We start from the raw sequence: 25,890 nt of genomic DNA, 5'->3' as shown, positions 1-25,890 counted from the left end.
CTGCAGTTTGTGACACCCCAAACTATTATAATAGTAGCGCCAAAGATCAGCAGTTAGAGTTCACTGTAAAAAATATAGCAATGAAGAAGTTTGAAATATCCTGAGAACTGCCAAAATGTGACACAGAGAAATAAAGTGACATGGTGTTGGAAAAGTAGTGCTGATAGACTTAATGGACAAAGAGTTACTACAGACCTTCAATTTGTAAAAAAAAAAAAAAAAAAAAACAACAAAAAACTAGTATCTGCAAAGCACAGTAAAGGAAAGCACAGTGAAAATAAAGTATGCCTATATAAAAATTGTGTTTTTTGAAAGATTTAAGTATTTTATCCAAGAAAAGCCTAGACCTTTTTGAAGTCTGGCTCTTTGACAACATTCTTTATTTCCTTTGTGGTTATTTATTCATTTAGTTTTTATACCTTGAATCAGCTTTGATAATTTGCTTTTTTAGAGAAATGTGTTTCATTTAGGATTTTGTGTTTAATAGCTGTTATATAAAATGTTCTTTTGGATTACTTTTAATTTTATCTGTGAATGTGAATATAGTTTAAATCTGAATTGGAACAAACCCACTGTAAAAAGACATTTGTGAACTAATTGAGGCAATTTGATTATAGAAGACAGGAAAATTTGATTATACCCTTGGATTGGATGAGTCCAAAGAATTATTGTTAATTTTTTTTAGGCACTGATAATTCTGTTAGACATTTGATTATGGCTTTTTATTTCATTAATCTTAATTATTTTTCTATTTTGAATTTTATTGATTTCTGTTATTTCATTCATTATGCTTCCTTTAGGCTTATTTTGCCCTTTTTCTTGGTTTTTGAAGTGGGAACTTGAGTTGATTGGAGACTTTTTCTCTTTTCTAACGTAAGCATTTAGTGCTGTAAGTTTTCTTGAGAACTGCTTTAGTTGTGTCCCTCTCTTTTTAAACTCTTTCATCACTTTTTTGTGTCCCTGTGTAATTAACAACACTGTAAATTCCACAAGGGCAGGGAAAGATATTTTATTTTAGCTTTTCCCAGTGTTTAGTACAGTGCCATATAATTGTAATGAATTTTGAACTTTAAAACTTGCATGTAGTATCTCAGCAGCTTAGCTCAATAATCTGGAACTGTAGGGGCACCTGGGTGGCTCAGTGTGTTAAAGCCTCTGCCTTCCGCTCGGGTGATGTTCCCGGGGTCCTGGGATCGAGCCCCACATCCGCCTCTCTGCTCAGCGGGGAGCCTGCTTACTCCTCTCACTCTTTGCCTGCCTCTCCATCTACTTGTTATCTCTGTCTGTCAAATAAATAAATAAAATTAAAAAAAATAATCTGGAACTGTAAAGAAACAAAAATAGTAGGAATATTCTCAAAGAGAATATTGCAAATAAAATTTTATTTTATATAATAGAGTTTTATTTAGCTTAGAAATGTATTGAAAAGGAGATATGGATTAAGTGTTTAGGAATAAGCCTTTTTAATATAAAGAAACATTTGAATTCTTATTAGGAAGAGTACTGTAGGAGAGCAGAGGCATGAAAATTTAGTCTGAAAACAGTTCTGATCTCTCTGCATTCTTTTCACAGTCTTTCTTAGATCCCATGGACTTTTCATTTTTTATATCTTTACATCTCAATATTTGTCAATAGAGCAAAACCATTTTTTTTTTCTTGAATCTGCTCGTAACAATGTCTTCTTATCTTCCATTTAAAGGTAATTTTAGAAAAAAAATAAATTAAAAAAAAGGTAATTTTAGAAAGGGCAAAAGATGTGGAAAGTTGATGGGTTATACTATACATGCAAGTGTGATATAACAAGAAAAAAACCTATAAACTTTAAGTGAAATGTGAGTTAGAATCCCAGTTTACCATGTTGACTGTGTGGTTCAGGTCAATTTAATTTCTCTGAAACTCAGCTTCCTCATTTGTAATATGGAGATACTACTGTCAGGTTTTACAGTTGTGAGGATCAGAGAAAACAGAAGTTTTAAACATAATGCCTCATATAGTATATTTGTAAGCATTTATACACTGTATCACTATATAAAATTACTCAGTTTTGTAAGGAAAGTCTTTTAGGGAAAAAACCATCAAAAATCACCTTAATGTAGTTTGAAATACATGTTGAATATGTAAAGCAGTGAATGAATAGTATAATACAGAAAAAATTTCGAATAGTAAACTGACATCTCTGGCAGGAGTACCAAAATTTAAAAACAACGAAAAACGAACACTGAAAGCCTCAGATTTTAGGGACTTTTATTGTGAATTCCATTGACTCCCTAGAAGCCTAAAAATTGGAGGAAGACATGATCTCATGTTTAAAGGGTATTAAAGTCTTATTCAGAGGATATTAGTGACTAGTGGCTTGACTAAAAACAAAGCATAAAAGAAGTGGAACATATATCTATAAGGATAAAAGATCAATCTGCCCTCAGACTTTTCTGGCACCCATGTGAGAGGACCATGGATCAATATTTACAGAGTTTATACTTGGTCAAGTTGTGCTTCATATATAAAGACAGTAGTAGACGGTCTCAAGCCAGCAAGAATTTAGAATATAGCAGCAATAAGCACTATTACAAAAATTACTTGCTGAAATTCAGCCAAAAACATGACATTAATGAAGAACTCACATATAAAGGAGCTGTAATGAAAGGACTATTAATGAGCTTAGAATCCAAATTAATACATGCCCAGGATTAAGCAGTCATGGGAATTACAGTATAATTTATAGAATGTAAACTGCAAAATTTACAGAATAAAAATAGTTCACAAAAGTTGAGTGGGGGAGAGTATATATGTTCTGATTTCTACATTTCCATAACAAGAAATTAATAGGAACTACCTAAAATTTTAAAAGGTAGTTTTAAAAAAGGGCCTACTATTGCTATATATTTTTCATAGTCTTTTTCTTATCTTTTGAAGGGCTCATTTAGAAGAGAGGAGTCATATTATAAATGTTTAGCTGACTTGCAGAGTTCATTTAGATTCATTTCATTTCCCTTTTTTCTTATACATTCAAGTAAGTCTAACTTAATATGTTAAATCCTTAAAATAGCATGACTAACATTCATTCTGAAAAACTATACATGCAAGTGTATATGTAAAATGGCTAAGAATCTGACTTCTTGAATCATATTGCTAGTGTGACCCTGGGAAGGTTACTTACCTTTTTGTGAGTTTGCCTGTAAAATGAGATTGATAGTCCCACATTTATTGTTTACAGTTAATTCACATAAAGCTCTTGACACAGGGCTCAACTGGTAGCCACAGTTATCTCTCCTTCCATCTCTTGTTTACAAAGATGTTATTCATTGAGTGGTGGGATTTGGGGTGATTTTTATCTTTTTCACATTGTTCTATATTGCTTGATTCCTTTTTTACAATGAATAACACAAAGCTGTCCCTTAAAAAATAAAATAAAAATTACAAATTTTCGTTGTCCCAGCACTTCTTTTGCAACTGAAATCTCAATTATGGAGCCTGAAAATCTTTATTTTTATATTTCATTTCATTTTATTTTATTTTATTGAAAATCTTTATTTTTAAAATGCTCCTCAAATGATTCTGATTTTATATCGGGTTTGGAAAACATTTAATATTGAGACCTTTCCTCCACTTAATTTTAATTAATATATTAGAAGCCCCCAGAATGTGCAACTTAGTCATACAGTTCTCCAATCTGATCTACTTCAGCACTCTTGTAAAGCCTCTGCCTTTGGCTCAGGTCATGATCCCAGGGTCCTGGGATCGAGCCCCAGAGCCCCACATCGGGCTCTCTGCTCAGCAGGGAGCCTGCTTCCTCCTCTCTCTCTTCCTGCCTCTCTGCCTACTTGTGATCTCTGTCTGTCAAATAAATAAAATCTTAAAAAAAAAAAAAAAGAAAGAATCTGAAGAGTTGAGGATGCTGATTTTTGCCAAAACTCAGAGTAAGATTTGGGGTGCATTGTGCCCATATGAGATGGCTGTTTTATACCAGGAACAAGAAAGAAAAATCAGAGTAAACGGAAATTTAATCATAAGGCAAGAGTCTTTGAAATTGGAAGGTGATTAGGTAAAAGCTATAGGGATAAGCCAGCACATGTTGGTTGATAATGCTCTGGAGGAGGAGGGTGAGGGGATGGTAGCCATCCAACAGCATCACAAGATATTTCTTAACTAAAAACAAGTTGTTTTAACATCAGGAAGTCAGTTTTCTTCCACTCACCCCAGAACAGGTGTGTTGCTAAAAAAGTGCCACCTCAGCTAAGAAAACCATAAAATGTCACTGGTTTCCTACAAACACTAAAGCCTCCAGGCTGCAGAAGTAGACTTGTTCTGAAACTCAATGTCTTAGAAAATGGTGGGGTAGCAGGTTAGTTTTCATAGTTACCGGAGCTGGATCACTGCTCACTTGATAGTCACTGTCTTGTAGTCCTTCCCCTTCTCAGTCATCGTGCTTTCTGAGACTATTGCTTTCTCCTCTAATACCAGGAGTAGTAGAGTCTGTAGCAATGGGGAATTCATTTGGACTGTGCCCTTCTGAGACTGTGAAGTGACTGTATTTGGTACTAAGGTGAGGAAAGTCACAGCAAGAAGAAAATACAGTACAAAAAGAAGATAAGTGTGCTAGAAGGCAGACTGTCAGAGAATCAGAAGATGTGGGAAATTACCTGCAATGTAGCTCCTAGATGATATCTCAGTTTAAGTGTCTGCTAATATTACTGTAATAGCCTCCCTTCAGGTTTATTGCTTCAGTCTTATTCTGTTAATCTTTTTACATTTACCAGAAGAAAATTGGTGTTATGTTACATTTCATTCACTTCTCTTGGCTTCATGTTTGCAGTTTATGGGATTTTCAAATTACCTCTATTGTGGGTAAATTCTTAATAATATACATTGTTATTTTAAAGAATTCCAGATACTCAAATAGTTCTCTTCAGCTTTTTTTTCTTATGTAATGATTAAACATTTTTATATATTACTCAGTGCTCATCACAGTAAGTGTATTCTTTATATCCTTTATCTGTTTCACCCATCCCCCACTGACTCCTTCAGCCAACCACCCTTCTCTGTATTTAAGACTCCGTTTCTTGTCTCTTTTTTCTGTTTGCTTGTTTTGTTTCTTAAGTTACACATATGGTTGAAACCATATGGTATTTGTCTTTCTCTGAGTTACTTCATTTAGCATTATAACCTCTAGATCTACAGATCTACCCATATTTTTGGAAAGTTCTCATTCTTTTTTATGACTGAGTAATATTCCTCTGTGTGTGTATGTGTGTGTGTCTCCCACATCTTTATCCATTCATGTATGAATGGATACTTAGGTTGCTTTCATATCTTGGCTGTTGTAAATAATGTTGCAGTGTACATAGGGGTGCACATATCTTTTAGTATTCGTGTTTTTTATTTTCTTCAGATAAATATCCAGTAGTGGAATTACTGGATCATATAGTAATTCTACTTTTAATTCCTTGAGGACCCTCCATACTGTTTTCCACAATGGCTGCCCCAACAGGTTCCTTTTTCTCACATATCCTCACCAACACTTGTTATTTATTTCTTGCCTTTTTGATTCTGGTCGTTCTGACAGGGATGAGGTGATATCTCATTGTGGTTTTGACTTGCATTTCCCTGATGATTAATGATGTTTAGCATCTTATCATGTATCTGTGGACTATTTGTATGTCTTCTTTGGAAAAATATCTCTTTAGGTCCTCTGCCCATTTTTAACCAGATTATATGGGGTTTTTTGATGTGGAATTGTACAAGTTATTTCTGTATTTCAGATATTAAAAACTCTTTATCAAATTATATCATTTGCAAATGATCTTCAGGGTCTTTAGTGTTTCAAAAGAATCACTTAAACCAGGATGGATATTTTCCCTGCGATTACAGATTATACCTTTTGGGAGTAAGGATTTCACTAAAAACCAATCTAAATGGGTAAAAGATGACACAACAAAGGAGAATTTGAGACCCCCCTGTCAGGGAAAATAGCAACAAGACTGGGTAATCTTATTTCTGCTTTTCCTCTGGATAATTTTATAGGGGAGTTCAGTGGGACATACATGCTCTTCACCCATCAAGGCCCACCCTTCTGAACCTTAGAATGTAAGTTAAGATAGAGCAAAGGAAGTAAGTAAACAGGTGCCCGCCAGTTTCATGTGGGTAATTTACATTCCCATATCACTGAGCAACTTTGCTAATAACACTCTCTTTCCTTTACTTCAGCTTCCCCCTGGGGTCGTCCTTCTCAAACTTGAAGAGGGCCTGAGATCTGAGATATAAGATGAGCATGGTGTAGTTCCATAGCATGACAGTTTTACTTAGAGATTTGAGGATAAATATATTTTCATTAAATAGACATATATTAAACATGTATTAAAAGAGATAAAGTGAAAGGTCACATGATGCGTTTTTTTCTATAAATTTTTTACTCTAGCAAATAATAATACAAAAAAGTACGTGAATAAAAAATGTAGAGCTTGGTGAATGTCAGGAAAGTTAACTATGTTAAACCACTAATTTATTCTGAAATTGCTTACTTCCTTTTTTCCATCCTTTTGCTCCTAAGTTTCTAAAATATTTAATGTCTGTCTCCTATAAGCAACATGTAGTTAGGTTTATTTTTTCCTCTAGTCTGGTTGGCAATCTTTATCTTTTAATTAGAGTTTTCAGTCTTTTACATTAACATCATTGGTGATATATTTACATTAAAATCAATCATATTACCATTTGTTTTCTGTTTATTTCATCTATTCTTTATCCACTGCTCTTTTTTCCTTATCTTGTTTTTGATTATTTTACTCATATTTTCTGTTTTAGTTATATATTTGTTTACTGTTTATTTTAATGATTATACTAGCAATTACATTACACATCATTAGTCTTTTAAAGTCTAGCATTAGTATTTTTCACCACATCTGGACAACAAAATGATTTTGGAACACAAACTCTATGTGTCCTCCTCATGATTTTTGTACCGCTTATGTCATTTGTTTTAATGATAATAGTAATAATACCTTGTGGGATATTATGTCATACATATTAATTTATATGTAATATGTACCATGTAATATAAAAAAGAAAAAAGGTAAATTTAAGTATTTTGACAGCAAAAAAGAAAAAAAAATCATGGCAAGCAGGCTTGGGTTCACAAAGGATCCTGGTGGGAATTTTTTTTTTTTTTACTCTATTTACCCATGCCCCACCGTAACAATGATTTTCTAACTTATTACTCATCTGTTTTATTGAACTGTTCACAGGGTGTGTTTTAGCTGCAACTAAGAGGATGAAAGTTTTAAATTCTCTCAGAAATGTTCTTTTAGGGGCGCCTGGGTGGCTCAGTGGGTTAAGCTGCTGCCTTCGGCTCAGGTCATGATCTCAGGGTCCGGTGATCAAGCCCCGCTTCCGGCTCTCTGCTCAGCAGGGAGCCTGCTTCCTCCTCTCTCTCTGCCTGCCTCTCTGCCTACTTGTGATCTCTGCCACAAGTGTCTGTCAAATAAATAAATAAAATAAAATCTTAAAAAACAAAAAAGAAAAGAAATGTTCTTTTATATGGAAGGAAGTTAAATTTCCCATATGGTTAAAAGTAATCAACTTTTTTTGTGTGTGTTTTTTGTATGTTTTTTTTAAGTTACCAAGTTTTTTACTCATGATATGTATATTGCTTTCTAATTTATAACATCCTACTAATTTTTTTCTTACAGAAATACACTTTCGGGAAATGGCCTCTAAATCTTGGCTGAATTTTTTAACCTTCCTTTGTGGATCAGCAATTGGATTTGTTTTATGTTCTCAGCTATTTAGTATTTTGTTGGGAGAACAGGGTGATACCCAGCCTGATATTCTTCATAATGATCCGCATGCTAGGCATGCAGATGATAATGGACAAAATCATCTAGAAGGACAGATGAACTTCAATGCAGATTCTAGCCAACATAAAGGTATGGTTCACTTTATTAAGAAATAAACAAACCGTATTTTTCAGTCTGTGTAAGTGTTATGAGAATTGGAAAAAGCTATTTATGTGAATTTTGTTATACTTTTTTATTAAAATGAGTTTAATTCCCAATATTTAATGACCTTGGTTGTTTGCCTCAGGAAGGAAATTGCTAACACCCAGATTTATTTAGGGAATAAGATGTTAATTTTGAATTTATTTTAAAATAGAGACAGTTCCGAAAATGTAACTTGGGGGAAGGCAAAACTTTTCAGATTAGATTTTTTAAAATTATTTATTTAGTCAGATTTTGTTTTCATGGTTTATGTGTTTTTAGTGTTTTTGCTATTGTTTTGGTCTTAGTTTTTGCTTAGTCTTGTTCTAGAGAAACTCAAGAGGTATATATAAATCCCAATTTATATATATTTTTTTCAACTTATTTTTCTATTAGTAACTAATAATAACTAATCTTTTCACCTTTTAAGAGGCATAAAAAACTAGGGAGGTAGAAACTAAGGCTGTGTTATAATGACTTCATTTTCTCTTACCTTATACCTGTTACCTAGCTCTATACCTGATGTTCTCAATTGTGTCCTCTAGGAGCCAACATTTAAAATGTTGGTTTTCTCCAAGTTTCTGTCCCTTGGCTATTTCGTTGTATGTGTGATATCATCAATTCCCATAATTTTGATTTCATCTCCTCTTTATTGTCTTTATCTTAGCCCAGTTCCCAACATTGTGGAAAAAAAAAATTAAAGTGATTCAAAGATATCTGCAAATGTGATTTATTTGATGATAAAGACTATAGCAGCTTGGAAACAATTGGAATTCTGGGTTACGGAATTGCTTCTTTTATCTTTGGGTAGTAAATTACTTCTTTCTGACCTCTCAAGAAGAGGCTGAGGGATGAAGTGTACCACATACATCCTGGTTGAGTTGCATGAACTAGCAAGCATGTGCATACTGTTACAAATTATGTCATGTTATGTTTAAGTGTTTATATAACTGATCCAGTTCTGAGTAGGTGCTCTGTATTCTTATCAAGAGCAGCCTGATCATTGGACACTTGCTCTGTAGCCTTGCTCTGGATTGTTAAAGGGCTGGTTGGCACATGCTTCTCTGCTAGTAGGCTATATCAGGTCAGTATAAGCACATATATTCGGTACCTGCTTGTCCGGCTTGATGCTCCACATCTGTTTAAGCTGGAGATTATGAAGTCATGGTAGGTGTTTTCCTTCACTTACCAATCAATCCCATTTATCATAAGTTCAAGCATTCTACTTCTTTACCATTTTTCAGATTTCCTCTCTCAGTTCATTTCCCCTAGTTGAGGCCTTCAGTTATACCCACGTACCGGCGTTCAACCAAACTTCACCATACCTTTTGTCCTTTCTTATTATGAGCATTTACTCATTTAAAGACCTCTATTTTCTGCATTATCTCTATTTTCCCTGATTTTGCATTATCTCCCCTTCTCTGTTCCCGCCAAGTTCCCATTCCACACTCTGTAGGATTTATCAGCCACTGCTTTCTTTTTCTGCAGCACATTGAACCCTTTTACATACCTCTATTATAGTATCTCTCTTAGAGTGTGTCAAGTGCTGGTTTGTGTACCAAGGTCTACTCTGAGACTGAGTTCTTCTGTAGCAGGACATATGGTGTACTCACCTTTTCATCTCTTGTGCCAGCATATGCCTACAACAAAGTAATTAATCAGTGAATAATTACAAAATGAGAAACAATATTTACCAGATCCCAGCACTGGGGAGAAGGTTGTCTTGTTCAAAGTGAAACATTGAGAATTCCTGCATCTACCATTTTCCCTGTGCATCCAGTATTTAGTTTATCTGTAGCCAAAAGATTGGGCTCCTGAAGTATATGAAATGTGAATGTTCTCTGTCTGAAGGGTGATTCTGTTTTTGAATTGTGAATTATTAATTTTTCGGGGGGGGCGTGAGAATATTTTTGAAAATTCCATGCCCAAACCTCACCCAACCTTGTATTAGCTTTCTATTAGTGGACTAGAAATTTATGTCTCCAGTTGTTAATTTTTCATAGGACAAAGCTTTTGTAACTCACTGGTTGACCTTAACTTTAAGGATATGCTTCCTTGGGATTCTGCCTAGAACATTACTATAAAAAGTGTGGTTTTGCAGACTTATGCTGGTCCACACCTACATAGGTATTGAAATTGGGACTGTGCAGTTAGAAACTTTGAGGGTAATTTAACAGAGTAATTTTGCCTAAATCCAAAATTAAGAATTAGAATTTGTATTTTATATTTCTTTTACTAATTTTTCTATTAATTCATTTTTAACATATTTATAAAAAGTATAGGTCTCTAACTATTGAAAATAAGAATTGATCCTTCACCAAGCAATGATCTACGATCTTAAAATTGAACTCTTCCTTTAAACCAGTGGTACTCAGTATATGATCCTGGTCTGACAATCTGAATTGTTTATTACCAGTCTGCACCCAGATAAGGAGATTGCACCAGGATGTAACTTATTTAAGCTCACTGCTTAGTTAAGTGAACTTTCTTGGAAATATAGCAAGACTTCCCTAATGAAAGAAGTAATATGGTGTTTTATATTCTGGCATGGCTCCCTATTTCTTTACAGAGGAGTACTTTGAAAATCACTGCTCTAGACAGTCTTGGAAATACTACTGTTACCTGTTCTGTTTTGTTTCCAACTGATGGATTTGCATTTTGGAATATCAAAGTAACCTCAACTCTGCTTTAACACCTCTTCTTCAAACTGGGGTCATCATGAAAGCCTTTTTTAAAATTCTTTTTTTTTTTTTTTTAAGATTTTGTTTATTTATTTGACAGAGATCACAAGGCAGAGAGGCAGGCAGAGCGAGAGGAAGGGAGGCAGGCTTCCTGCCAAGCAGAGAACCCAACACGGGGCTCAATCCCAGGACCCTGGGACCATGACTATGACCTGAGCCAAAGGCAGAGGCTTAACCCACTGAGCCACCCAGACACCCCATGAAAGCCTTTTTAAAAGCCACCTTAGGGTGCTTGTATAAATTCCTAACAGTGAACTCTGGTGGAGTGCAAAATGAACTGTTTTCTCAGCAGCATGTCTTTCCTGTCCTGCAGAAGTTTACTTAGAGCTGCAAGAAATTCCTGTCAGTGTTCTGTTGAGAACCCTTTGTAGAATGAAGTGAAAAGCAGAGACTAAGACCATGCTTCATATGTATACCAATCTCCAATCTCCAAGACAACTTGTTAAAATGCAGATTCAAATTGAATAGGTCTGGGGTGGGGCCTGAGATGCCGCGTTTCCAACAAGCTCCCAAGTGATGTTGATCCTGTTTGGTCAACCACAGTTCAAATAGTAAGATTTTAAATCATAGTGGCAATTCTTTTTACTGCAATGGATAAGACTGACATGAAACCAGTAAATCAGAATGTCAGTTTATGTTAGGTTGAGTTTTTGCTTTCTTTCAGTTAAATCACTAATGGTAGAAAGGTAAATAAATAGAAGGGGGTTTTGAAATTGTTGAAGAAAATTTTTCATCGATATAATTTATTTGAATTTTACATCTATGCAAATACAACTCTAAAACTTCTTTGTTTAATAGATGAGAACACAGACATCGCTGAAAACCTCTATCAGAAGGTTAAAATTCTTTGCTGGGTTATGACAGGGCCTCAAAATCTAGAGAAAAAGGCCAAACACGTCAAAGCTACATGGGCCCAACGTTGTAATAAAGTATTGTTTATGAGTTCAGAAGAAGATAAAGACTTCCCTGCGGTGGGATTAAAAACCAGAGAAGGCAGAGACCAACTATACTGGAAAACAATTAAAGCTTTTCAGTATGTTCATGACCATTATTTAGAAGATGCTGATTGGTTTATGAAAGCAGATGATGATACATATGTTATCCTGGAAAATTTGAGATGGCTTCTCTCAAAATACAACCCTGAAGAACCCATTTACTTTGGGAGAAGATTTAAGCCCTATGTAAAGCAGGGCTACATGAGTGGAGGAGCCGGATATGTTCTGAGCAAAGAAGCCTTGAAGAGATTTGTTGATGCATTTAAAACAGACAAATGTACACATAGTTCCTCCATCGAAGACTTAGCACTGGGCAGATGCATGGAAATTATAAATGTAGAAGCGGGAGATTCCAGAGATACCATTGGAAAAGAAACTTTTCATCCCTTTGTACCAGAACACCACTTAATCAGGGGTTATCTACCTAGAACCTTCTGGTACTGGAATTATAACTATTATCCTCCTGTAGAGGTAAGTTTAGAAATTTTATTACTGTATAAATACTTAGACTGGTTTTTGTTTACTTAAAAACTAGCAAATAATGTTTCTTCAGCATCGATAACTAAGAATCCTCTTTACTCCTTTTATATAGAGTGGTAATGTATAACAAAATAGATGAGAACATGAGTATCCGCAGTAGTAATTCAGTAAATATTGCTATTATTACCTACTGTTTATTGCCTGTGTCAGGCACTAAAAATACAGCAGTAAATATGGCCAAGCTCCAGTTCTTGTGAACCTTATAATAGTATATTATGAACCTTACATTCTGGATATGGAGACATTCAGTAAACAGGTAGACTAGTAAAGATAAAATATGATTTTAGGCTGTGATAAGTGCCCTAGAGTAAAATAAGGCCAAGTGAGGGGATAGAGAATGAGTGGAGTGGGGCACACCCCAGTTTGGATGATTAAGGAAGATGTCTCTGAAAGGTGACTTCTGAACAGAAATCTGAATGAGGTTAGAGAGCAGGCTGTGTGGAGAGCCTTCTGGGCTTCAGGAATGATGTGTGAAAAGACTTTGAGGTTTAGAATTCTAGGCTTCTAGAATTCAAGTCTTCGCCTACTTAATAATTAATTGACCTTGGATGGACAGAATTTGCCCAATTTCTGAGCCCGATTTGCCTGATTTGTAAAATGGACCGGATCTACCTGTTTGATTCAGTTGTGATTAGAATATAGTACAGTGCCTGTCACACTGTAAGCATAAGAAGCCTTAGCTCTAATTTGATAACATAGTCATCATTCCTGAGGATTTTATCTAAAATACATTATTTTATTAAATTCCTCAGCTAAATGTTTAAGAAGAATTACTATCTTGTACCCACCAACTAGCTTTACCATATATTAATCTTTTTTGTTTTTGGTGTTGTTTTTTTTTTTTTAAAGATTTTATTTATTTATTTGACAGACAGGGATCACAAGTAGGCAGAGAGGCAGGCAGAGAGAGAGGGGCTCCCCGCTGAGCAGAGAGCCTGATGCGGGCCTCAACCCCAGGACCCCGGGATCATGACCTAAGCTGAAGGCAGAGCTTTAACCCACTGAGCCACCCAGGCACCCCTACCATATATTAATCTCTAGCCATATTTGCTTCCTTTTGTAAAAGAAAAAGGTATAGATACAATTGAGGCGTGTGTACCCTCCCCAACCAAGTTTTCTTATATCCTTCCTCAGTGTTAACCACTATCATGAATTTAGTATTTGTCATTACCGTGTGTGTTTGTATCTTTTTTCCTACATGTTTGTGTATCCATAAATAATATGTAGTATTGTTCTGTAGGTTTTTAAATAAATGGACTTATTCCATATATATCCTTGAACATTTGCCCTTTTAATACATTAAAATTTATCCACATTAATGTATGTATGTGCTTCATTAATTTTTAGGCTTCTGTATAATCTAACATGAGCATCTGTAATTTATCAGTTCCCCTACTGATACACATTTAGTAGGTCGTTTCCAGTTCATCACTGTTATGAGTGTTGCAGCAGTGAGTGACTGACTGAAGGACATCAGGAGTCATGAAACCTAGCTTTTAGATTCAGATCTGTTATTGATTAATAATGCATGTAGGCAAGTCATTAGTACTCTATGCCTTCTTTTTTTCTGGCCCTAATATACAAATAATACACTCATGCTAGCATTCTCATCTTCATAAGCCAGTGTTTGCAAATCATTATCTAGGACAGTGGTTCTCAACTGTGGACTTTTTGCCTCCTAGAGGACATTTGGCAAAATCTGGAGACATTTTTTTGTTAATTGGGAGACTGGCACTGGGTGGAGGTTGTTACTAGCATCTAGTGGATAGAATTCCTCAAGATTGTAATCCCACTAGATGCTAACCATCTCACAATGCACAGGACGGCTTCCCACAATAAAGAGTTATCTGGCCTAAAATGTCGGTAACACTGAGGTTAAAAAACATTGACCTAGAACTTTTGATCCAATATTTAGACACTGAGCTTTAAAAGGAAATGTTGAAGCACATCACAACGGCTTCTGATATCAATCACCAGTATGTTCTTGGTACTTACTCAGATATAATAATTCCTTACAGTAATTCTGCATTTAATAGATGACAAAACTGAGGCTCAGAAAATTCAAGTAATTTGTCCTGATAAATATTCTAGGCAATTTACAAACCATGCTGATTATTAACTCTTGTGATTTCTATCATGGGTTCCCTTCCCCTCCATGATTAATGTGATATGTGTCCCAGAGGGTTGTGGGTTGAAATGAGGGATGTTACAATAAATATTCTGCTGTTGGGATAAAATTACACTTTAATAAATAAACAGTTTAAAGTTCAGTTCTATGTAATGTGTCCATTTAAAACCTTATGCTAGGATTTTATTGCTCTTGTGGATGCAACAATTTCCTAGACTGTAAAACAGATGTATTCCTAAGTCTACTTTGTGATAGTCTATTTTTGTTTTGTTCTCATGAGGTACTACTCTGAAATTTTTTGAAATGATTTTATTTATTTTTTAGACTGCACAAGCTGAGGGGAGCACCAGAGGGAGAGGGAGAAGCAGACTCTCCCTCCGCTGAGCAGGGAGCACAGTGCGGGGCTCGACTCTGGAACTCTGGGGTCATGACCAGAGCCAAAAGCAGAGTAACAGACTAAGCTACCCAGGCACCCCTGAATTTTTTTTTTTTTATGTAAACCTTTCTTAGTATAATCTGACCATTCCTAGATTACTTGAGCCCTTCCCTTCTTAATGCTGTACATTCCCATATAAAAATATATCTAAACTTAAGAACATTACAGATACATATAACAAAGACACCTAAATGCATGTAAGGTTTTAATAAGAGTATCTGCTACAGACAGTAATAGCAAAGGGACATCATAATTCTCACTATTTTGTAACCAGTAAAATACCCTTCTTTCCTTTAAGAGTGCTACTACCCACAATTCCCACCTACAGATAGGAGTACCTAACAGTATACTTTATATGAACGAAATAAATATTTCTGTGATACATCAGATTGTGGTAGTTTTTAAAATGGTTGCAAGAATTATGTTCTTTCTATAAAAATTTATTCAGTTATATTGAAGACAATAAAATAGACTTGGAAGAACCAAAATTGACCCAGCTTCCTAATTACTGCTTCTTCTCTCCCAGGAGTGTTCGTTACAAACACATGTGAAATCCAACTTCTATTATTACTCATCCATCATTTAATAAATTTTTTTCTCCGTAAGTGAGTTACTATTTTCAGAGTTATCCTAAATCTCCTACATATACTTTTGCTTTGTAGTGATCACTGAAAACACAGTGTGGAAAATGTTTGTTTTAGCAAGTCAATGTGTGAGATATACAGCTGATCAGAGACTTACGTTCTTAAGTTGGGTTTAGAACTTAATCTTCATGCATTTCCCCTTTCACACCGCCTTCTTACTTCCCTAAAAGTGATTTATTCCCTAGGACTAAAAGTCTCTTCCCTAGAAATAAACTTTTCACCAGAGAATTTGTAATCAGTCTTCATACAGAGGATTTAAAATAGTGTATATGTGTGTAACAGTCTATATGTAATAGTGTATACACATACACATGCACACATATGTACAGATATATACACATATATACACACATATCTACATATATATACATGTGCCCTTATATGTGAAATTGCCTTTTTTGTAGGTCAGAAATGATCAAATAGGATTTATTCTGTTTTTCAATTCTGATTACATTAACTATAACCCATTTGAAACTTACTGATACATGGTCAAAATTGAGAGCTCCAGATTTTTCCAAATTGTTAACTGATCTTTCCAGTACCATTTTTTAACTAAGTCTTATTTTCAGTAGTGATTTGAAATAATCTCCTTTATCATATACTGTAGCGTTACTTACAGTAGGGTTGGTATCTGGTATTTCAGTTCTGTTCCATCATCCTATTTGATTTTACCTCAGCACCATATTGTCTTGAACCCTGTAGCTTTACTGAATTTTGAAATTATTACTCTAAGTGTTTATATTCCTCTACTTTATATCTCTTTTTTTCAAATTGTTTTGGTAACACTAATGCCTTTATGTTAATGTATTTATCCATTCAGGGACAATAGATATCTTTGCCTGGGATTTTTAAATTTTATTTTAGGTCCCTTAGTAAAGCTTTATAGTTTTCTCCAGATTTTATTTCTTCTTAAGTATCTCCCTATGTTTTTAATATTTTTGTTACTATTTTACTTGGGCTTTTTTAAAAGCTTTTTAACTGGTATATATGAAAGCTGTTGTTTCTTAAAAGCATCTTTAAAATTTGCCTCTGTTCCTAGATTCTCTATATCTGATGATTTTTTACTTGACTTTCTTGAGTTTAGGTAGTAGCCATTATTACATGCAAAGAGCTATTTTGTTTCTAATAGTTATAGCAGTTATCTTTTTATTGCTTATAAATCTTAATAACAGTGTCCTGGTCATCTAGTAAAAAAAACAGTAATGCCATAGAGTGAAACATAATGTAATAAATCTTATTAAAAATATTATTGCAGTATTTCAGGGTCATATGAAGTTGCTTTCAGAGAGGATCAGCAATTTAAAATTCACAGCTATTGGTCTAGTCTTTTAGTTTAACATGTACTGCCCAGTATAGTAGCCATTAGCTAGGTACGACTATTGAGTACTTGAAATATGGCTAGACCAAACTGAGATGTGCTGTCAGTATAAAATTCATTCCTGATTTTAAGAACTTACCACAAATAAAAATAATGATTTCATTAATCATTTTTAAAATATTGATTGCATATTGGAAAAGAATAATATGGACTTACTCATTTGAAATATATTCAAATTAATTCCTTTTTTTTTTTTAACTTTTAAAATGTGGCTTCTAGATTTTAAATGGCATCATGGGGCTCACATGTATCTATTGGATGGAGCTGGTTTGATGATCACAAGTTGACTTATCATTTTACTTTTCAGATTTGTTCCTTTCCTTACATTGCCAAGGGTGCTAAGAAGTAGGCTCCAAATAATTTTCCAGTGCCTACACAGTTACCCAGAAACCCCAGATATCTGGTGTTTGTTTCAAAGGGAAGTTCAGAGAGAAGGCCAGAGAAGATGAAGTGGGTAATTCCCTGATAATTTTTACTGCATTGTAAGCTACTTACTTCCAAACATGAATTATGTTCATACTAATTTAATAATAATTAAATGTTCATACTGAACATTTAATAATTCATGTTTGGAAGTAAGTAGCTTACAGTGGGACCTTGTCTCTGGGACCTCGTCAGAATATCTTTCTTCTTGGGTCCTTGTAAAGATACTAGATAGAATCTGAAGTTTGGTTGGAGTCACCTGGGTGAAACATTCTGTAAATACCAAAATAACCTTCTAACTGTTTAGTTCTGGGGTCAGTTTTGTGTTTTCTTCTTCTTTTTTTTTAATGTTCTTGCTTTTTTTTTTTTTCCTGTTGTGTTTTTTTAATTATCTTGTTTTTGTCTTTTTCAAAACCTATTCTCATACCAGCTCTGTTAGGAATCTGAGAATTATATTTCTGGACAAATGTTTCACTCTGACTTACTTACTGAGGACCACCTAAATGTGATTATTTTGTCAATAATAATGTTGGCATTTATGGAGCATTTACTATAGGCCATGCTGGTTTCAAGCATTTTATATACATTATGTCCTTTAAGTAACCATCTTTTGCAGATGGGGAAATTGAAGCTTATAGAGGTTAAGTAACTTGTAAAAGTCATATACTAGTAGGTAGAATTTGACCCTAGTAGACAAACTTTAGATTCAAACTAAGAGTTGACTCAGCACTTCCTCTCGTAAATACTGCATTGTTTGGGTTGATGTGCAGATGAAGTATTTGGTTACACGTAATGGGCAAGGATTTTGTAGTCATTGAATGCTTCAAAGTTGTCTTTCTGAGGTTTGTCTTTCTGAGCCAAGCAAAAAGATAAGAGTGAGAGCATAGGAAGTTCAAAAGCAAAACTCGGAAATAGAGCATCATTCTTTGTATAGCTACCCCTTTCATTTGAAGAAGTCTCAAGAATTTTTTCAGTGAAAACATTATAGACTATGAGAGAAGATGATTTCAGGTAGATATATTTTAGCATTAGCAGTTTTCATGTTTAAGTCATGAAGAACTCTACAAACTCTTGCTTTCTTCCACAAGTCTAATAAATAGGTGCCTCTGCTTTACCTTGCCAACTTTGGTGCTCGGAATCTGTTAAAATTAATGTTTCCTTTATCTGTATATAAATATTTTGTGTTAACTATGTACTGTTTCTTAATGATGCCTGTTTCTGCTCCCTTTTTAGGGTCCTGGTTGCTGTTCTGATCTTGCAGTTTCTTTTCACTATGTCGATCCTACAACTATGTATGAGTTAGAATACCTCGTTTATCATCTTCGTCCATATGGTTATTTATACAGATATCAACCTGCCTTACCTGAAAATATACGAAAAGAAGGAAGTTGAGATTACAAAAAAGAAGATCCAAAAGTAAAATGAGAACCCTTGAAAGAAAAACACAAATGAAGGGGTAAAATGTTTGGCATTGCACTGAAGAACTTACGCATTTCTGATACAGAACACTGGAATCCCAGTGAGAAATTCTTTCTAAGTGAACATTCCATGTTAGAAATCTTTCATATGAATGACTGTAAACTGAAGCTTTAAGTGAGCTGTGAAGTCTGTTAAAATGTGTTTTGATACAGTAATATATATATGTAATATATATAAATATATTATATATATATATATATGAAAAACTTGTGTTTTTAAAATGGTGGCCAGGTAGAGGGACTAGAAACAAGAATTTTGTTTTCTATTCTTGACCACATTTATTATTTTCACTGAGAAACTAGGACACTTAAATTTTCTAAAACTACACTGCACATATTAATAACACACATGATGCTAAATAGGTCTGCCTTAAAGAAAATTTTAGGAGGAAATAGTGTTGCTTAATGTTATTCATAAACTCAAGACATGAGTTTATATTTGTAGTATGATATAAATGAACCAAACCCTTCCCCCAACACACACACTCACACATGCAGTTTTTGTCTAATGGAAATTTCCTGTGACTGTAATTGGCAGTATTTCTTCCAGACAAAGTAAAGTAAGAATGGCACTTGTCCTAAAGTGCATTAATAAAACCACATTTTGAAATTATATGGGCCTTGACTGTATTATATACTTGGTTCTAATTAGTAATTAATGTTTTACTGAGTCCCTATTGTCTCTTTTTTAAATATGTTTATCCTTGAATACAGTTTTAATTATTAATATTTATTTACTCAGAGCATTAATAGCATTCTATAAACATGCATTTTTAAAATATTTTGTTCCCAAATTTACCCATTGTTAATTGTGGGTAACCAATAAATAGTAAATTTAATGCTATTTGGGGATGCCTTTCTTAGATCAGTGCCACTCTCAGGAATTAGTGTCATTTTAAGTTGATTATTTAAAACTCTTTCCAACTACATAATTATAGTTCCTTTTGTTATTGTCCTGTTGAGAGATGAGAATTTGTTTGTGCCTTTCATAACTTGTTTAAAGCAAAGTTTAGACATTCATTTTTCGGCTCTGAGGTGGCTATTAGTTGCACTGGCAAATTAATTTGAATGTACAATTTTCACCAGAGTTGATTAAAAATATTAGAGAAACAGAGTGCTTAAACAAAGTGAACTATGCCAGATATTAAAAGACCAAATACTTAATTCATGAATATCAGCCTGAATTTTGATGCTGACTTACTATTTTGGGGTGGTTTTTTGTTTGGTTGGTTATTGGTTGGTTGGTTTTGGTTTTGGTTTGCCAGTAGATAATTCTAACAGAGCAGAACACCCAATTCAACACTGTCATCAAAAATATGTTCGTAAATATTTCATTCTGATTTTAGTGACCTATTTAAAGAATTTCTGGAAGGAAAGAAAATTTTAAGCTTTGTTGTCTTTAGTAGTATTATTTGAGTGTATCATAAAATAATATTTTGCAGACTTTCTGTAAGATTACCTTAAATGTTACAAACGAGTTAAATTTTTTATGTTTATCATTATGCTAATTTTACATGGCTAGCATGCCATTGAATCTGCTGCTTAGCTGAAGAGTTTATATTTATTGTGCCAAAACATGTCAAAATTATGATCTCTTTGGATGGTATATATTGAGAGGATGTTCTTGGTGACGATTAGTGGTAATTACGGATTACTCTGTCCTGTCCACACATTGAAAAGTCCCACCAGTTTTTAACTTAAATTGTCTTTTGTTGTTTTCGTGACACTGTTACCTGCCAGAATTTCAAGGCATTCATTCTTTTCTTTGAACAACTCTTCATCTTGGTGTGAATATGAATTTATTTGCAGTCTATCTATGCTACTTTCCAAAAAACCTTAAAATTTACTAATAGGAAATTAACATTTTGATAATCCTGGGGCCTGGAGTCAGACTGCCTAGGCTTAAATTCTTGATCTATCACTTACTAAGTTTTGTAACCTTGAGCAATTTACTTATTCTCCCTGTGCCTCAATTTTCTCATCTATAAGTTAGGGATGGTAATACTATCTACCTCACAGGATTTTTATGAGGATTAAATGAGTGAATATATGTACAACTTTTAGAATACTTATCTGGCGCAGATTACGGAGCAATAAGTGTAAGGTTTTATAGAATGTAAATATTTGTTCTAAGCGAATGAAAATATCTACTTTATTCAATTAGATATTGAAGGAAATATTTCATACCTTTCTTATAATAAGTAATAGCTAATTTTTATCTAATGCCTACTGTATGCCACATGGTGTGCTTTAGATATTCTTTGTACATTAGTGTTAATCTTCACAAATTGGGTATTCTTCCTATATTGTAGTTGAGAAAACTGAGGCTCAGAGAATTAAAGTAATTTTTTCACTGTCCTAGAGCAAGTAAGTAACAGAGCCAGGATTTATGCTCCAAGTCTGTGTGTTCTTTGTACCATGTTAGCCTTGAGGTTAGTCATTTAGCACTATTTCTTTCCATTTTTACTTATTAACATGTGTGATATGATACATCAGTCAGTAACAGACAAATTAACCAGCCAGATTGTCATAGTGGCTCTCAAATGGTCATTCTTCTATACTTGCCCGGGAGCTTGTTAAAATGCGGATTTCAAGACTCTCGTCTCAGAAATTCTGATTCTAGCATGGGGCTCAGTACTGTGCTTTCTTACTAGATTCCCTAGGTCAGTGGTTCTCGATGTGTTGTTGTCCCCAACTAGCAGTATTTGCATCATCTGGGAACTTGAAATGCAACCTCTCTGGGGCCCCCACCCCAGACCTCCTGGGGAGTCAGAAACTCCAAGAGGAGAAGCTAGCAGCTGTGTTTAAACAAGCCCTCCTGGTGAGTGAGTCCTATTCATTCTAGTTTGGGAACCAAGACTTGGGTGATTCTGATGCCATTAATCCTTGGAATGTGCTGAAGATTTATTGCTCCTTAAGTAGGGTATCTTTCAAAGATTTAGATGAAGCATGTTTTAAATCTGTGTCATCCAAGATCATACTGTATTAAATGTGAGAGACTTTAAAGATAACATTCATTTTTTGATGAAATTCTTTAGCTTCTTCAGATTGACTAATACCAGGGCCCACAATAACATCTGTCATTCTCCAAATTTAGTAATTTCACAGTTGGGGCAGGGAGAGTTTAAGTACTAGTAAATACATAATAATTCATTAAAAGCATAACTAAATGAGCATCCTCACTTATTAGTTAAAAAAAAAAAAAATTCCAATTGTAAGCAAAAAACTTTAAATGGGTGTAGCAAAATACTACTTTATAATATGCAGATGTTTTTCTGCTAATTCGTCTATCAAAATTTCATCACTTTCAAGAATCAGTTGACTGTCCTATATGACCTAGTACAGCAAAAAATTCTCCAAGTATTCGGTAGAGCACATATAAGCAGATTTCATGATGATCACTTTGTCATTTGGATAAATGATTTTAGTGTGGTCTCAAAACATAAGGCTTTTGCTATCTTTATGTTTGCCAATAACAGTATACTTATATTTCAAATGGGAAGTTCATAGGTGATACCAAGCAGATTTTTGTCCCAGAGTTCAATTATTTGTTTTATCTTAAATTTCAGAGGAATTTTTGTTACTGTAAGACAATTCAAAATAAAGTACTGGCCAGTTTTTAATATTTTTTTGAAATACGGTAGTTGTATTTGAGCATTAAATTTGTTAACTGATAATTTTCATAAATGTTTCTTGAGTATTAATTTTTCACTTCCTTGAGTCTAGCGAACTATAGTATTTCTGGATTGAGACTTGAAAAAAATGCCTCACTTTATTGGTTAGATCAAATCTGTCCTTTTGTTCCTCATTTAAATTTTCAGTTCACTAGAGTATTTTGTCTTTGACAATTTCTTCTTCTTTGTATTTGTTGCCCTCTATTTTCTTTACAACTAATTTCCATTTCTTAACTACTTTAATGCTGCCTTTGCAATGTTAATTTGGCTGTAATTAGTGATTAGAATTTGTATCACTTACTAATAATTTTATACCTATTAACTTTAGATTTCCCTAGGAGTTTGAAAGAAAAAAATCTAAGAATAATGCCTGCTGGCTCTCAGGATACTTGCCCTAGTTAAAAGTCTACAGTTTTAAACTAGTTCTATATATACAATTACTAAATGAACTAAAGTTATTTGGATTCCATTCCCTCAACCCCCTTTTCTCAAAAACAAACCAAAAAACTCATTTGTCTCATTTCTCTACTTTACTGTAGGCCCAACAGAAACATTCTTAAGCAATCTGGGGGACAACCTGTTGTTTATTTTATGCTAAATGTAACCTCTCTTGATTTAAAAAATATGACGTATGTTTATATATTGGAGTTGAAATAGAAGTTTTAATACAGATTAGAGCAAAAACTTCACAAATTCTCCCTAGAGAAATCAACTCTAAAACTAGCTTCAGAAGTGAACAGTGCTCTGTTTCAACCCCTTTTACCTCTAGTTTTTATCAGTTCAGTTTAAATAACTTTGCAAGGCCCTACCAATTAATAATCCATATAAAGTATATATTAGAGGGAAACTAATCTTACTGCTAAGCAGTGTGTTATATTACACAGTGAATATTTGTGTTTTGGAATTTTGAAATTATGTAAGGTTATAGTATTATGAATGGTTTAAAAATGTGTGGTGACTTGCTTATTTTAAGTGATCCACCAATAAGTCAGAAAAAAATGTATTTTTAAATATGTTTTTTAAAGTGCCTTTTGAACATTTTTAAACAATGGATTTAAACAACCACATAAAATAAATTACCATGTTTAAAGCTGTTTTATCTGATTATTTTTAACTGTTGTAAGAATTGTGGGAAACACTAAAGGGGTAGTTTTGGGGTTACTTTACCAAAAATACTAATTTAAATTATTTTCTCATCAAAGTTATTCAGTCTGAATAGGCTTGAGTAATTTTTGCAGCAGTGTGTATTATTTGTCTTTAAAGCAGCAAAATACGCTACCTCTGATTTAGAATAATAACCTTAAAAAAATTAGGTCATCCAGGTAAGTGTATGTATGTGTATATGGGTCGGGGGAGATGGTTTTCTATTTCTTGGTATATTTTGATCTATCATGTACACTGGAATTCATTTATTCAACTAATTATTCAAATAATATTCAAATAATGCCTAGTATCTACTAGAAATATAGTGGTGAGCAATACCTATAGGATCTCTGTTCTCACAGAGCTTTAACTCTATAGCTAGACAATAAACAAGTTAATAATAGATGAATGAACAAGATCTCAGAGAATCTGAGATCTTCTTTTTAGGAAAAGAAAACAAGGATTCGATAGAGCAATTTTCTGGGTAGAGTGTCAAGGAAGACCCCTGAGGAGATAGTATTTGAACTGAGACCTGATGACAGACATTTTCTATACTTCAGACATTTTTTTATTCAACAAAGTAATCTCATTATTTATGAGATTCTTTGCCCCTATTATGTAAAAAATAATAATTATTTTCCACCTTTGCTTAATTATGCTCTGGGCATATGTAAAGACTCAGTGAAATGCAATTTATAGGCCATGAATTTTGTGGTTTTAGGTATATTTCATCCAGAGCTCAGGTCTATCTATTGATATTAGATTGGTCTGGTGCTTTTAAGATATGAATAAAAACTGACCTACCTCTTCCTTAAGCAGATGATTCCAGATGTTCATAAGTTCTTTGAGTCTAACCTGTCTACCTCAATTTTCAGTCACCCAATATATTCCTTATTAGTTCATATGTACGTGTATGCATGTATATGTATATATACACACATACATATACACACTGTCGTTTGGATTCACCAGTTTTAGAAAAGTTGAGGAAATGAATGCCACTTCATGTTGTTTTAGTAGTAGAGTTGTACAATTTAATATATTCAGATAGCCCCATGTTGTCCAATTAATTGTATTTAGTTGCACTGCTAATTGGTAAATCATTTGAGAAGAGACTGATTTACTTAAATACATAAAGATTCACTAGTACCTATTTTAAGTTTTCCAAAAGTATAATCCTGGAAAGAATACAGAATTATTGCTTAATTTATTTTCTACTAAATGGCTCGACCTCAAACATATTTTATTTCAGCTCTAATAATGCTGACGATATAGATTATCCAAATAGAAATTCCTATAGTGTTTAAGACCGAACATTTAAGAACTAAAGTTCAGCAACATTGGCATTCTCCAGATAAATCTATCAGTATTAATAAAATATGGAAGTAAACTGTTTTGTCATGAGTTTGTTACTCATTATTGAATGTATTGCTATCTAGAACTTTAAATATGTTAGTTTTTAAAGCCATACTTGTGTTGTATCATTTTTTCTGCCTAAAGAACTACCAGGTGGGGGGTGCCTGGGTGGCTCAGTCATTAAGCGTCTGCCTTTGGCTCAGGTCATGATCCCAGGGTCCTGAGATCTAGCCCCACATCAGGTTCCCTGCTGGGCAGGAAGCCTGCTTCTCCCTCTCCCACTTTCCCTTTTTTTGTGTTCCTTCTCCCACTCTGTCTCTGCCAAATAAATAAAATCTTTTAAAAAAAGAGAGAGAGAGAACCACCAGGTGTTTGTACTAGCTAGTGCTTCTCATTCTGTTATTGATAGCTTTTTTTTCAGGACTGAAGATTTGTGCGGGGCATTTCTACTCTTTCTGTCTTATTATATTGCCCCTGTATAGTGCAGTTGAATATAGTCACTTTTTTCCCAATAATGAAATACTCGTCTTTTTTATGAAATTCAGCCCTAGAACTTAAGCTATTTGGGTTTTTTAATTAATGTCTAGTGACAGGTTAACAGTACTTGGTCATTTGTAGAATTGCTAGAGGATGGGCTATTATAAAACTAATTTGAGTGGCAATGTCTTAGTCTTAACAAGTCATCAGGTTTTGACTTTTGTCAGCTTCAAATCTTTTTTCATAGAACTCACTCCAAACCACATTGTCTTTCCTCTTTCTATTTCTAGAATACCAGCATTTAGGTTGAATTTCACTTTCTTTTCATTTTGTTGTTAGACTGTTGAAAGTTGGTGATAAAATCCAGAAAGTAGTTTGAAAGAGAATAATGATTCACTCCTTCCTTTAGTTCTATGCAAGACTGTCTTCCATGTATTTGTACTGTTCAGTGCTGTGTGTGTCAGAGATACAGGAACAGGAAGGTATGGTTATTTTAATAGTTGGATT

The 25,890-nt window shown here is 34.0% G+C and overlaps 1 protein-coding gene across 6 annotated transcripts in view; it reads left to right on the top strand.

Moving 5' to 3' along the window:
- Window positions 1–23,023, top strand: part of C1GALT1 (core 1 synthase, glycoprotein-N-acetylgalactosamine 3-beta-galactosyltransferase 1) — a 38,000-nt gene extending 14,977 nt beyond the window's left edge. For 5 of the 6 annotated variants that reach the window (XM_032303925.1, XM_032303926.1, XM_032303929.1 and 2 more), the window contains 3 exons: window positions 7,683–7,919; window positions 11,510–12,177; window positions 18,489–23,023. In XM_032303925.1, coding sequence (XP_032159816.1) covers window positions 7,683–7,919; window positions 11,510–12,177; window positions 18,489–18,647 — 1,064 coding nt within the window. In that variant the 3' untranslated portion in view covers window positions 18,648–23,023. Of the gene's footprint in view, window positions 1–7,682; window positions 7,920–11,509; window positions 12,178–15,336; window positions 15,412–18,488 lie in introns of all 6 variants that reach the window. The other variant, XM_032303930.1, reaches the window with a different exon arrangement.
- The last annotated feature ends 2,867 nt before the right edge of the window (window positions 23,024–25,890 follow it).

The sequence above is a fragment of the Mustela erminea genome, chromosome 11 (genome assembly GCF_009829155.1).
Source record: "Mustela erminea isolate mMusErm1 chromosome 11, mMusErm1.Pri, whole genome shotgun sequence".
In the NCBI taxonomy this organism is placed as follows: domain Eukaryota; kingdom Metazoa; phylum Chordata; class Mammalia; order Carnivora; family Mustelidae; genus Mustela; species Mustela erminea.
This window is presented reverse-complemented; position numbering and strand designations above follow the sequence as displayed.